Below are 15,384 nucleotides of genomic sequence, written 5' to 3'. Positions count from 1 at the left end.
TTCCGAGGTCACCGTAGCCACCCAGATCCAGTCCGTATCCAGTCCAGATGGTGGATCAGCACCTAGAGACGACCTCTACAGCCCTGAATGTCAGCGGAGACCATGTCAACTAGATGCGACCCAGAGACAGATCCCTTGAGAAGACCTCATCATCTCAACGACCATCGGCACAAGACCACGGGAACCAGACAAGACCTCTGCACCTGTGTTGCAGCCTGGAATTAAACCACGCCATGCTGGTTTCATCTGGCCAGAGGAGAACTGGCCCCCCGACTGAGCCTGGTTTCTCCCAAGGTTTTTTCTCCATTTCTGTCACTGATGGAGTTTTGGTTCCTTGCCACTGTCTCCTTTGGCTTGCTTAGTTGGGGACGCTTGACTGATTTCACAGACACATTTGGAAGAGAGCTGAACTGGATGATGTCATCACTGAATCATCAATGAACTGACTTTAACTGAAAAATTTACTGTTTGTTATTGTCCTCTTGCATTATTGACAAACTATTTTCCTGTTTAACATTGTAAAGCTGCTTTGACACAACCAGTATTGTATAAAGCGCTATACAAATAAAGGTGACTTGACTTGACTCCTGAACTGGATGATGACATCACTGAATCATCAATGAACTGACTTTAGCTGAAAAATGACCCTGTTATTGTCTTCTTGCATCATTGACAAACTATTTTCCTGTTTGACTCTGTAAAGCTGCTTTGTCACAACCAGTATTGTATAAAGCGCTATACAAATAAAGGTGACTTGACTTGACTCATGTTGTTTCTAACCTGTAAAAGTGACTCACGTTTTTCCATTGAATACAAAATTAAATGTTAAGCAGAATGACAGCCTCAAGATGCAGTCACATTTACCGTTGCTCTGTAAAATTTCACCTGAGAAATCCAGTCATTTCAATAGGAATCTGTGCACTATTGGGAGATTTGCGTGAGGGCAAAGTAGTTCCCCAATTCACAGCAATGACCAACAGAAAGCTCCTTGGTTTGAAAGTGACTTCTGTGTTTGCTCTGCTTCATGGATTGCTACAATAGCAATTAGCATCTAAAATGATGTAAATCAAGCCTCTGTGAATAAATACAGAAAAATACTAGAATTTAGATTTCTACTTGACACAGCATGAATACTGAAACATTGACACCAAAGTCTTCAAACTGAGGATCGAGACTATAGGGTAGTGTATGCTGAGGAATGGATCACGCTGCTCTTTGCAGGAACTGGAGCTATTGTAGCCAGTGCAGAAAGAGAGTTTCACTGTCAAAGTGCTGCAAAGAGCAGTGACAGCTTTAGTGTCATTCAGTATGCAAATAAATACACACTTTTAGATGTCAACCAAGACAAATGCTAAACTAGTGTTTAAAAAAAAAAGTCTAAGAAACGTGATGTGAATGCCAATGTCTTTTTAATTAAAAAATTCTACAAAAATATATCAGTTACTTGTTATTGTAGACACAGGTCCACACAAACCTGTATATAGTCATCTTGACAGCAGAACATGTACCCTTGTGCAATAATCCAATGATAATTTGAATTGTACATATAATCTATCCCTACATATATACTGTTCCCAGATATATTATCCATTGATTTTTGTATAACATTTATATACATACACACAAAGACATTACAAAATGTTTATAAAAAGTTGCATATAAAACATCTCAAAAACCAAATAAAAAAAGAGAAGATTTCAGGGTAAGATCCTTCATTCATTGTCTTGTCAGTACAAGTGTTCATTATTTCAAGCATAGTGAAAATTAGGATTATTTTGGAAGCATGGGAGTGGAAAAAAGAAATGCCCTTGTGGAGCAGACCTTTGTGTCTACACAAATCCTGTTACATGCTGTGTAATTGCTGCTTTTTGCATAACCCCTTTGACATACTCAACAGAATAAACAGGGATGATTAGATGTTGACAGAAGAAGACAATCCTTTAGTGTGTTTCGTACACAGATTTCAGCGGAAGAGAGAAAACAGTTTTTCCTTGTTTAGTTTTTTTCAATTTGTGCTGAAAACTTAAAAACTGTGAATCATCTCTTATCTGGTTCGATGGTAAAACAACTTCTACAGCACAGTAATGGACAAAAAAAATGCAATATAAAAGTATACACTTTTTTTTTCTTTTGACAGTGTGTCCTTTGCTCTGAACAGAAAGTGTTTGAGCACTGACACAAACAAAACTTTATTTCATATATTTGCTTATTCAGATCAACAAAAACTAATATAAATTGTGTGATATAGAAACAGCATATCTGTAAATTTTCCACAATTATTAAACCTAATTCTGCAGTGCAATTCAAACTTTAGTGTATACAGTACCCAGGTTCACTGGAAAAACGTGGCTGTGGCAACATTTCGGCCAGATTATGTTGCTTCTTTCCACCGCACTTTCCAGTAGGTGGCATTAACGTTTAATCCTCCTTGAAACAGGTGGATGTGAATCTGGCAACATTTCATTACATTGGTTGTTGTAATCATCAAATCATAGTTCATAAATGAAAAGTCTGTGGCGCTAAATGTGAATGATCTATCACGTTTGACATACAATACCACCCACAGTAAATTGTTAAAATCATGAGATTAGGACACATTTGCCATGACATTTTAGCTTGCATCTACAAATCTTCGAGCTCTTTTATTGTGACTTGTGTTTCAGCAGCACTCCTGCGCAAGTGCTCTGCATCACATTTGCAGTGTTGTACCAGGTGAGTTACAGAGCAAGTTTACTATATCAGATGGAGCATAATATATGGAGCTGGTCATGTGATGTAAATGCTATAGTTTACAAATCATGCACTATGGTAAAAGCCTTCTGAGGTCATACCATAATATTGTGCAAGGAACTGCACAAAAATAAGTCTTTATTAATGAATAATCTGCTCCTGTAATCATAATGTGTCTAAAAAAGAATAACAGATGTTAGTGTTTTACTGCCACTAGTGTTAATTTCAGCTGGAAACTGCTTTGAATATTATGTGTAGGTACGTTTTTGGAGTTTTGCAAAAATGGAGGTAGAGGCATGTTTTTCTAATGAGCCAATGTTTGAAGAAATTCAGATAGATTGCAAAGATATAAAAAAAATAGTATTTTACATTTGAGGAGCTTGTGAATATTCCATATCATGTGCAATAATCAATAGGACCCTTACTGTTTGGTCTATACCATGTTAGATTAATTTAAAACGCAAATGTGTGATTTTGATTCAGTTTGATATTTGAGTTTTAATTCACATTTTTAATTCAAAAAAGAAGCAATTTAGTCTTTCATAACGTGTAATGCATGCTAAAATGTTATAGTTTCAAAAGAATGAGCTTTGCAGTGTGTATATAGCAGTAGTGTTTAATGAGCTGCATTCAGACTGTTCAAATGCTTCTGGAGAGGGATGACTGTTTGTCTCGTCTTATTCATCAGATTAATGGATATACGGACCCAATTAGTCCAAATAGAAAGGAGACAATTTGACATATTCTGACTGTTGTTACAAGCAATTAGAGCCAAACACAATCGGTGTCATGGATTTCTATTCTAAGGTCACTTTACTGGTTACATCGAGGCTTTTCTTTATTCTGCAGTCATTGGTATTGCTACGTAGATCTCCATGTTATTTGAACATGTCAAACATTTTCAGATGAGCTGGATTAAAGGAATATTTTCCCAAAAATTAATAAATGAATTCAAACCTGGTTGTTGTTTTTTGGAACCCTTATGGCGACACGCTGCTCTTCTTGTTCATACAATAAAAGTCAATGATGACTAGGAAGGGGTGTCAAGCTCAAAATATATCAAACAGCACACTAAAAGTAGTCCGTATTACATGTCTGATAAATTTCAAGTGTTCTGAAGCCACATGATGACTTTGTGTAAGGAAAAAGGCTGAAATTTAAGTCTATCATTATACACTAATAATTTTGTGTGTTTGTCTAAACCTAACTTTCTTCAGTCCAATAAATCTTAAAATATTAATATTACTACTAAAGTTCTTCTTACATTTACTTACATTTATATGAATCAAGATTTCACAGCAAAAAGACATGTGTACCACAACCTGAAGGTGGACATTTTTACAATTATACTAAAAGGCCTTGTCCTTGCTAAAAAAAAAAAAAGAAAGAAGAAGAAGCATATACTATCAATCAGAGGGCAGAAGACATGTAGAAGATTGTGTTAAACATGTAGAACAGGATTTTAGTCATGTTTTGATTTGTTGATCATTTAGAGGCCCTAGTTAAAATGTATGTATCAAATAAGACACAGTAGGGGTTAATGGTGTCATTTTGGAGCTTGCTGGTTACCATTCACTTTCTTTGAATTGAAAAGAGCAGCATGAGCATCTTTCTTAACATCTCCTTTTGTGGTCTATTGATGAAAAAAAAAAAAAAAGACAAAAACATGTCTGGAACAACATGAGGGTGAATAAACAATGACAATTTTCATTTTTTGGTGTACTGTCCTTTAAGTTAAACAGGTTCTTGTTACTGCATTCAAACTAGGTTTAGGTGGTTAGGTTATAGATTAAACCACTGGTGATAAGGTGTGGTTATTGTGATTGTGCTTTTCAGAAGTGACACTGTTTTACTAAGGTGTTCTGTCTAATACATTGTGTTGTCAACATGCCATCCATAGAAATATATCTCACCTAAAGCACACGTTTTAGATTCAGTTTGATTTCATACTTTTCAAAAGTAATTTTATAATACAGATTTGTAAATATCTTAATGCATACTGCAAAACAAGCAAAAATGAATAAGCTTTATGTTTTGGTCTGAGAGCACGATTAAGTCAGACGGTGCAATAAATTCACTGAAAGTGCAAGAACTGACATCTTTGTTAAATGTCATGAAAACCCATGGGAGGTTAGCAGCCAGTCAGTACAATCTGCAGAATCATAAAAGATGAAACTAAAAAGTTATATATAGCAATTCCCTTCATGTATTACAGGTGATAAATCTATTTAGTGACACATAAAAATCAAATCCGAGGCAAATCATTTTTCAATTCAAAATTATGGTGCAAAGGCCAGCGTATAATGTACTTCCAGTGCCAAAACACAATCCGACAATCTAAAAAATAGCTCTGGTTCACAGGCACTTCATATAAGCAGAAAAAAGTGAACAAAAATATCATCCACTAGTTCCAAATGTATGTGCAACTTCATAGTGTGCTGCCATCATTTCAAACATATCTTTCTTACCATAGTTCTTATGTGGGCTTTTAGATATTTGCTATGCTGTTGTGATATTTGGGTGTAGTGAAGTCAGTCTCAGAAGCTTGATTCAGGCACTGCCTTCTTTCTGCCCAGTGAGTTTGTGCTGTAGCGTGTGCGTTGCAGGGTATTCTGAGAGCCCCTGTCCATAGGAACGCTCTGCGGCTGGGCCGCCGATGTGCTGTTCCTGTGTAAAGATGCCGTTCTTCTTAAGCCTAGATCAGCCTTGCTTTGAATATTGGAAGAACTTTGTGAGCGTTTGATGTCTGATGACCCATGACTGACCTTGCCATTTGCAAATTCGCCACCGAGTCTGCTACGAACTTGGTTTGTGCTATTAGCTTTACCTTCTGAAGTTCTATTGTGTGTCCCATTGGAGAGAGAATCTCCAGATGGGCTCTTCACCTCTGCATCACCCCTTTTCACAGATTCACTGTCTCTAGACCTCCGAAGCGAGTCTTTCTTCATGAAACCGCCTTTAAGAAAAGCGAAGACACTATCGGGACGTTTTGTCTCCTGTCCCTTTCTCGGTTTCTCCTCTAGTTGGTCTTGCTCCTTGCTTGGATCATCCCTCTTTGTTGTTTCCCACCCTCTTGGACCGCTGAAATTGGATTGGATCCCTGTGCCGGAGCCGTTTCTGGATTGTGATCGGTCCTGTTTTGATTTCCTGCTGCTCCGTCTGGTCAAAGTTCCATCTTCTCTTGGTCTATTGCTGCTGCTTGGTTGTTGGCCCATTGCTTTCTCTGAACTACATGTTTCTTGACCCTGTGGTATTTTGAGATACTCTAGAGGTCCGAGGCTGCTGTGGCTTGAAGATTTGGCTGTGGGTTTTTTCGTATCATCGTCTTTACCGCTTTCTTTATCTGAAGGTCGAGTCATTAGGGCAACAATGGGGTCTTTGGTGCATCTTGGCCTTCTGCCAGACTCTAAATACTCCACCAGCTCTGCAGGAGCCTGGCCAGGAGCTTGGGCAGGTTTGTGGCGGTCTTTGTTTCCAAAGGACCATCGCAGTGGGAGCACCCTGGTCTTAGTGGGACTTTTCATGCTTATGCTACGCCCTTGGATTCCTCGCACGAAAGGTCTGCTTTCGAACCCACCTAAAGACACTGTCATTTAATACAATATTTACCACATGGTGGAAAACACTTTCCCACAACAAAACAAGTGAAGAACTATTATGAAATCTCTGTCAAGGTGCATCCTTTTAGTATTTACATTTCTTATTTACAACAAACTTGCTGGGTAAACTCACCTCTCTCTTCAACTGAGGGTTCATTTTGAAAGACGGGAGACTCTGGGGAGTCTGGGATAGAAGAAGGGCATGTTGTGGAAGACCGTGATACCATACTTCCTCTTTTGCTATCACCATTCAAACGGATGAGCCAGTGATCTGACATGGAGGAGCTGGTGGAACCTGTTCAATGAGACAATAAAGACTGTTCAGTGGCTGGTCCATGTTTCTCCTAGGCGTAAAGCATCCTGTGCTCTCTCACTGCCTCTTCATTTTTAATAACTAAAATTCATCACCCGCACATGTTCTGTATTATCGTTTCCATGACGACCAAGTCATGCATTGAATATGCAGCGGCATCTTAGCCACCAGTCAAAATGAACTCAAGCTAAAAAAAACCTTCATTCACTTTTTACAGTTCAGTCCTTCATGATTACTGCATAAGTATTTTCAAAATCATCTTTATAGAGAATGCTGGGGAGCGACAAGTGGAAATGAATTTCTGGGGCAATTAACATACTGCAAATACTGTCGATTGAGCTTGTAAGATAAAATGACTTGTACAACAGTCAGAAAATCTGGACCTACACTCAAAACTTCTGTCGCTGGAACATTATCACTGCAGTGCATATAAGAAAAAAACTGTTTCAGCTGCTTTCTATGTTGAACCACTGCGAAAAAGGTCTGTCAGCCTCCATCTGAAATGTGGCCACAAAGGCTCATTTACTCACCTCTGACCGAGCTGTTGGCGGACCAGGGTGGGATGACATTTCTTCTCTGATAGAAGAGGATATACGCCCCCCGTGTGCACAGTTCCTCCTCTGGCACAATCTCCACACTGCTGTCGTCATAACTGTACCAGTGGCCATCCACTGAGTTTCTACAGTAGGCTGTTTTACAAAGACATATGCTGTAATCTGCTGGAGTGGTGTATGTATGTATATTTGTGTTTGTATATATATATATATATATATATATATATAAATGACATTGACCTTTTTATATATATACTTTTTCTACATATAACTGCCTTTATGCCATTCAAGGTACAAATCTTAAAAAATATATATTTTTTCTAACAATTATTTCTAGAAGAAAATAGAAATCTTTTCTAACAATAAAAACAAGTCGTTATTATCATTTTTTACCAATTTAACACATCCTTGCTGAATAAAGGTATTAATTTCTATTAATATAAAGTGTTAATTAATATTAATTTCAAAAAAGAAAGAAAAAAAATGTACTGACTCCAAACTTTTGAACGGTGGTGTATATCGTTACAAAAAGATTTATATTTTAAACAAATGCTGTTCTTTTTAATTTTTTTTTTCTTTTCATTCATGCACAAAAAAATAATTCACATACTGTGACAAAGGAGACAAAAGAGAATTGGTCTGAGAAGACCTTTTTTTTGTAAAGTGCAAAACACAGGTCTAATTGGGTGTTGACAACAAAGGAAGTCAAACCCTTTCTGGGAAATCCAACCCTGTTCTTTTGCATTATTTAGAAACGACAATATCTCACTTTGAAAAGTAAGTGCAGGATCAAAGATTAGCATAGACATTTGTGACAAAATGACTTGTTTATACCGTATTTCTTCCAATGCTGTACTATAATTGCTCCACCTTTATTTGCAGGTTTAATGACCAAAATTCCTAAGAGATTGTGATTTTATAGAGAAGGTGGAGACTTTGCTTACATGTTTTTCCCAACATGGTTATCCACAGTCGTGGATCCTACTAGTAACCAGACCATGCTCAGTCCTTTTCCCAATAGGAATGACAAATTTCAAATAAATAATTGGGCACAACTTATTAACGCAACTAAGCATTTTTTCTTATTTCTAGCATTATTACCCATCTTTCAACACATGATTTTTTTGACCCATTGTCTTTGTGGGTTGGGGTATGTGGGTAAAACATCTAGACAACTCAAACAATGTATTAGTGAACACAAAAGTTCAATCAGATGAAAGGACATAAATTATCCAGTAGCGCTACGTTTTAATAAGTTCAATCGTGATGTGTTGACACTCCAGTTCTTTGGAATTGGAAAGGTCAAAGTGCCACCTAGAGGTGGTGACATTGACCTTTTTCTACAAAGACATGAGGATTTACACCCTTCAAACTCCTATTGGTCTTAATGATGAGCTTTTCTTTAATGTCATGTGGTAATATTGATTTTTGATGATTTTTAATATGATACAGTACACATATGTATTTGTATTTAAGATTTAGTACAATGCAGTTTACATTGTATATTTGTTACATATTTGTATGTGATGATATTTAGTGTTTTGTATTTATAAATTAATATGGTTATGTGTACGTTTGCAAGGTTTGTTGAAAACGACGCGTTTGAGAGAGGCGGGGCATAGAGGACCTACAATAATGTACAGTATTTGCAAAATAATGTGTTTTTTGAACAGTAAAGCATGTCAACATATTCTGTTACACCAAATACACCAAATAATGATCTTTAAAATAGCATCATATGACCCCTTTAAATACTTATTTGTGACACGTATTGGTGTGTATTCATTGTCTACTGAAATCTATTTAATTTACATTTTATAGAGATAATTGTAGATAATACTAGGAGTACTAGGAATACTTGGAGTATGTAATATATTTATTTTGGCTAATTGTACTTTAGTCAGGTTGGGACTTTTTTTGTTCTGTTATGTCATTGGCTGTTATTGATGATAGTGTTGTTCTCTTCTTTGGCTGCTTTGTATTTTACATTTCCGTGTGTTTGACTTCTTATTTGAAAAAAATTCCTGATGAAGGCAGTGTGAGTGAAATGCTTCTTTAAAATATGATTTGTAAGCTATAGCAGTGTGTGGGATTCATCTATTTTTGTTAGATTAAAAAGGTTTAAAATATCATTTTCACCACAGAATATTAAACACAATACCTACAAATTCACCTATAATGCATGTATTTAAACTGCTGGACATTTACTTGACAAATAAACTAGAGAGAGTTAAAAGTGTCTTTATTGTTATAAAGAAAAATATTTTCTAGATTAGAAAATTATATAAAGAAAAATAGAAAAATGCTTTTAAGATGGACAAACAACCTCCTGCTTCTTACTATCAGAGATCTCAGCACGCTCACCTGTGTAATGGCCTCCATGCATGCCTCCGTGGTGGTTGCAGACTGCATACAGGTCGTAAAGGAAGTCAGTATCTCCATGTTTCCAAGTTGAAGGCCACGGGGCCAGATTCTTCATGCTCTGACTGCGTTTCACTACATGGGGAGTCATATCCAGACCACTTATAGGAAAGCAAATGAGGGTGGAGAGCTTGTTTCGCCGTTTGCCCACCTGCCGAAAACGCTTGAGGTGCAGGATGAGGATGTCAGGCAGGGTCCATAAGCTCATCTTCACCATCCCCTGCTGCATCTGCTTACAGTGAGGACACTTCCATGCATCGTCTGGTGCCAACTGCAAGGGGAAATAAAAACATTTGCTATAAACATAGTCTAGCACTCGTGTGTGATGTATGTAAGAGACAACAAATCAATGTAGTTAGACAGCTACTCCCTATGTAAGATTCAAAATCACGGGCATATGAATAACATATTCTTTCTTGGGTTTGTTGAAATGCAGGTTTCTCCATGGTCAACTAAACCATGTCATTATCTGAACCTGTTTTGTCTCAGTGTGGTGCAGTAAAACATCTACACTGCTGCGACAAACTGGATTGCAGTGGACATGCAGAGAGGAAAGGACAACAACATCTGAATATTTATACCTGAACTCTGCAGACCATCAGTAAAATGTTATTTATATCTTCAAAATATTCAGTACAGAAAAATGCACGATTTAATTCCTGCTGGACAGCCATATCTCACATGCACTGCACACCATGTTGAAAGCCTTTTTTTTTTTCCATAACTGAAGTCCTGGTAGAAGTGTTGCCTCGGTAATGACATGACACTGTTAGAGGATCGATAATAATTTGTGGAGCCAATCATGATGAGGCAACTCTCAGGGTGTTCATGGGTAAGATTTATCAAGTGGTACTTGTCAAAAACAGAGTGACCTTTAAAAGAAAGTGAGAGAATGTGGGATGTGAGAGACAAAGACAGTAGGTGGGAGACCAGCTCCATTTGCTCCTCAAATGGTTTTTTTTAATCGGCTTGAATAATCTTGAATATGAAATAGCGATCGAAATGTCTAACGCCTTGACTTGCAAGCGTAGATTCTGCAGAGAACATTTTGTACTGCATTATTTCCCACTAGTGTCAAAAATTAAGTTTTTATTCAACATTTGCCTACCAGAATTTATTCTTTGGTGCATTTTGACCTATAAGAGTGCTTTTTTTTCTATGCATACAAAAACACAGAATGTTGTCCATTTATGTGAAATACTTCAACTGAATCAATTAATTGAAATAAATTCGCAATCTGAACAATTATGGCTGCTACATAATATTAAATCAAAAGCTCCTAACATCTTAACAACATAATTGATTCAGATCCTAAAGAACCTAACAACATAAATGCTCTGCTAAAATACAGATTTATATAATTGGATGGCTCTTATGTTAGATTGTAGAGCTCTCTACATCACAAGAGATTTCAGTGTAATCACTGTTTCAAGTATTTTTTAGTTTCTTCATGTTCATTCCATGTTTTTAGAGCTGATTTTAGTTTTGCTTTTCATCAAAACCCACTTCATATACTTAAATATTCGCCTCTGAGACAACAAATAGAGATGAGAGCAACAGGCCACTTTAGTGTCTGCAGAGGCACAGAACTCATAACCAGACAGACCCTAGAATAGAACATTATGAAATATATCAAATGTTAGGTAACAAATAAAAAAAGAGGAACTCATTTTCTGTGGCATTTTTCAGCCCTGGTTGAAAATTCAATCATTATTAAGTCCTCCTCGTGTCTTTCTAACTCCACATTCTGCTTTTAATGTGGAACCTAAAGGTTATTTTAAATTGTTACACAAATTGAATGGAACCAACAGTGACTAGTAAATACAATTACATTGTTACAAACTATTAATTTCTAATTCCTATTTCTAATTCAAATAAATTATGTTCTTTTTTGAATGTTGTTCAAAAGAATCCTTAAAAAAGTATCACGGTTTTTAATATTTTTATAATAAGAAGAAATTTTACTTGAGCACGAAATCACCATACAATGATTTTGGAAAGTTCATGTGACACTGAAGACTGGAGTAATAGCTGTTGAAAATTCAGCATTGCCATCACAGGAGTAAATTATGTTTGAGAATATATAATATATACAGTATCTCACAGAAGTGAGTACACCCCTCACATTTTTGTAAATATTTTATTATATCTTTTCATGTGACAACACTGAAGAAATGACACTTTGCTACAATGTAGCCTAATTTGGACATTTTCACTTAGGGGTTTACTCACTTTTGTGGCCAGCGGTTTATACATTAATGGCTGTGTGTTGAGTTATTTTGAGGGGACAGCAAATTTACACTGTTAAGCAAGCTGTACACTCACTACTTTACATTGTAGCAAAGTGTCATTTCTTCAGTGTTGTCACATGAAAAGATATAATAAAATATTTACAAAAATGTAAGGGGTGTACTCACTTCTGTGAGATACTGTATATATACACACACACACACGTACATTGTCTTTAAATGACACAGGTAAGAAAACAGTACAAAAGGAAGAAATAAACAGAGTGTATGATTGGAGGAGAGAGTACCTGCTCCTCTTTGGTGTAGAGCTGAAAACACTCATCCAGTGTGCAGCTGTGCTGCTGTACATGATTCTGCTGCTGGATCTTCACACTCTCTGCATCCTCAATAACTTCCTCTTGAATGTTACCAAAGAGACTGAAACAGATATGAATCACACATGACTTATGACTTTCAAATGAAAAGATTCTTACCAATTCTGGGAATTTGACATGTACGGTGGTTTTAAATTAAATGAATGTGTCTGCCTTTAAATAAGATCATTTTATGAAGCAGCATGTATCTTACCATTCTTTGATTCTGTTCTCCCATTCAATCACAAGCTTCACATGCAGAGGACCACCAGGACCGCATAATTTCAGGGCCCTGTGAGAGAAAGAAATTATTTAAATTGTGAGTTCGGTATTCAGACGCTAGGGGGCAGACTATAATCAGTGTTGTGAAGTTCATTGTCAATTCAGTCTAAGTCAGTACATAATTTGGCACACTGACACTGCCATTCTGTGCCATTGCCATTGTTTTTTGTTTTGTTTTTTAAGATTTTTTTTAACTGGATTTACACTACCTTTCAAAAGTTTGGGGTCAGTAAGATTATACGTAATACTTTTATTCAGCAAGGAAACATTCAATATATTAAATGTGACAGTAAAGACATTTATAATGTTACAAAACATTTTTATTTCAAATAAGTGCTATTCTTTTGAAGTTTCTATTAATTCAGAATCCTGAAAAAATGTATCATGCTTTTCTTCACTAATATTAAACACAATTGTTTTTATACAATAATGTATTTTTACTATAATTTAATTAACGGTTTGATTGTGTAGTAAGAGGTGGGGGATAAGGAAACAACCGAGACGGCGAGGTATGACATGCAACTGGGTCATGACCAGACACAACTATAACGATTATGTCTTCTTACCGCTGTGATACAGCTCTAATGTAATTTTCTAGAATATGTACTTTCACTTATTTTATCATTGCAAAACGAGACAAAAGTATGAGGAAAGCATAGAGGGAGAGAGAAAAGGCTAAAAAAAAAAGTCAGTTAATTTATCCTTTTAAATTGCTAGTCTAAAAATAGCTTTTTATTACTCATGTTAATTACCAGTAGGATTCATCTATAGGTCTCACTATCATTACAGGTCCTCCGACTGAAAAAATAAATCACTCAAATATGACCCATGCACACAAATGACAATAAAGACCTCGTTAAACCACAAGACAGAGGAAAAACACAAGCGTTCACAGCCTCGGCCCTCACTGTTCACCCTGTGCAATTCTGCAAACAATGTTTTTCCGAGAGTTGGGCTAAAGCCAGATTAATTCTGTCACACAGTCCGTCTGCGTTAATTGCGATTGTTTCTGAGAGGATTTAAAAGCAGGGAACAATAATTCAGAGACGTGAGGGGAATTCACTTGAATTCATCAACTCTGGTCTATTGAGAAGAAAGCTCTGACACATATGCAGGGGTTTTCTTATCTTATGCCGAACAACTTATCTTGTCTTACAGTGAACAATTTACCTTATCTCAACCTGAAATTTGGGGAGCTAAAACACACACACGCACACACACACACACATACGTTTGTTTTTGTGAATTGTGGGGACATTCCATAGGCATAATGGTTTTTATACTGTACAAACTGTATTTTATATCACCCTACACCAACCCTACACCTAAACCTACCCCTTACAGGAAACTTTGTGCATTTTCACTTTCTCAAAAAAACTCACTCTGTATGATTTATAAGCGTTTTGAAAAATGGGGACATGGGGTAATGTCCTCATAAGTCACCTTCTCCTTGTAATATCTATGTCATACCCATGTCATTATACAGATTTGTGTCCTCATGTCACAAAAACGTGCACACACACACACACACACACACATCTGGTCAGCTATCCTTGTGGGGACTCTCCATAGGCGTAATGGTTTTTCTACTGTACAGACCGTATATTCTATTGCCCTACACCAACCCTACACCTAAACCTACCCCTCACAGGAAACTTTCTTTTTTTCTTTTATTTTTAGATTTTCAAAAAACTTCATTCTGTATGATTTATAAGCTTTTGTACCCGTGGGGACACCAATTTAGGTCCCCCCCATGACATGAGTCCCCATGAGTCTGTGTGTATTCAGGTTTATATCCCCACCAGGATATATAAACCTGTACACACACACACACACACACACACACAACTTTGTCTCTGGAGTTACACTAAAACTTTGCATGCTTTTTCTCCATTCTCTGAACTTGGGTTCGTATGAACAATCTATTTAATGATAAATGTTTGTGGCAACCATATGCTTCCTGTCATTACTTGGAAAATGTGGTCTTCTTAACTCAATCTTGCTAGTGAAACCTCTAGATGAATGAATACATCTTCAGCAATGGCTGACAAACTTAATTACTTGCATAGTTAAACACTGCTGGCTTTCAGCACACAAGTGCAGCAGCTTGCGTCAGAGAACAGCAGGTAACCACATGAGAAATGGAATGTCTGCTATCATCTGAACATCATAATTACAAATAAACAACCTATTTATACAGTGACAGGCATGGATGAGAGTGCAAAAAAGGACGTGCTGGTAAGAAAAGATGATCAGATACCTCTGCAACATTCACATTTCTCAAATCTGCACCAAACAAAAAGTACAGTGCTAGTAGCCTGGTATAGTGATGCTATCAGATGGTAATACCATGGTAATTTTATTTCACAAGTTTGTGTGCCCATATAATGTTAGCGTAAGTGGTAAACAGATTTGGCTTGTTGTCTGCTATAGAGGGGCTCAGAGAGAATATTCTATTCGAGCTCCGATTGCCCCCCTATTATAACAGGCAAAATTGTACAAAAAAGGAGGAGGAAGAGGGATGCCGAAAGAACTAACAATGGGAAGAGGTAAGATGCTGTTTTTATACCTTGGCATTAACTGGAAGATTAGATGGGCATACTCCTCCCGAAATTACGTTTAATAACTTCACATATACCATGGCACTTGATATTTACAAGGTAAATCGAAATCGCGTTTGGTCTCGTACTGTATCGCGTACCTTGTCAGTGTCGTGCGCTTTGCTTGGCCATTTGTTGTGATAAACAGGAAGGTGTGCTCAGCTGAATTCAATTTGAGTTTTGTTAGACGAATATAAAAAGCTTACTATACCGCGGCAGCCCTCGTGTGAAGCCCGAAGAGTGTAAAGACCATCGACTCTACCATGCGACTCCACCGGGCAGG

At 36.9% G+C, this 15,384-nt stretch overlaps 1 protein-coding gene across 1 annotated transcript in view; it reads right to left on the bottom strand.

Moving 5' to 3' along the window:
• Positions 1-4,427: 4,427 nt before the first annotated feature.
• The window catches only part of LOC107728176 (ubiquitin carboxyl-terminal hydrolase 43-like), a gene marked incomplete at its 5' end in the record, with an annotated part of 25,366 nt that continues 14,409 nt past the window's right edge, over positions 4,428-15,384 (bottom strand). The window contains 6 exons of the mRNA XM_016538270.1: positions 4,428-6,307; positions 6,463-6,624; positions 7,173-7,331; positions 9,561-9,888; positions 12,154-12,283; positions 12,434-12,511. Of these exons, the coding sequence (XP_016393756.1) occupies positions 5,268-6,307; positions 6,463-6,624; positions 7,173-7,331; positions 9,561-9,888; positions 12,154-12,283; positions 12,434-12,511 (1,897 nt within the window). The remainder of the gene's footprint in view (positions 6,308-6,462; positions 6,625-7,172; positions 7,332-9,560; positions 9,889-12,153; positions 12,284-12,433; positions 12,512-15,384) is intronic.

The sequence above is a fragment of the Sinocyclocheilus rhinocerous genome, unplaced genomic scaffold (assembly GCF_001515625.1).
Source record: "Sinocyclocheilus rhinocerous isolate Xijiao unplaced genomic scaffold, SAMN03320098_v1.1 scaffold2352, whole genome shotgun sequence".
Taxonomy (NCBI): domain Eukaryota; kingdom Metazoa; phylum Chordata; class Actinopteri; order Cypriniformes; family Cyprinidae; genus Sinocyclocheilus; species Sinocyclocheilus rhinocerous.
This window is presented reverse-complemented; position numbering and strand designations above follow the sequence as displayed.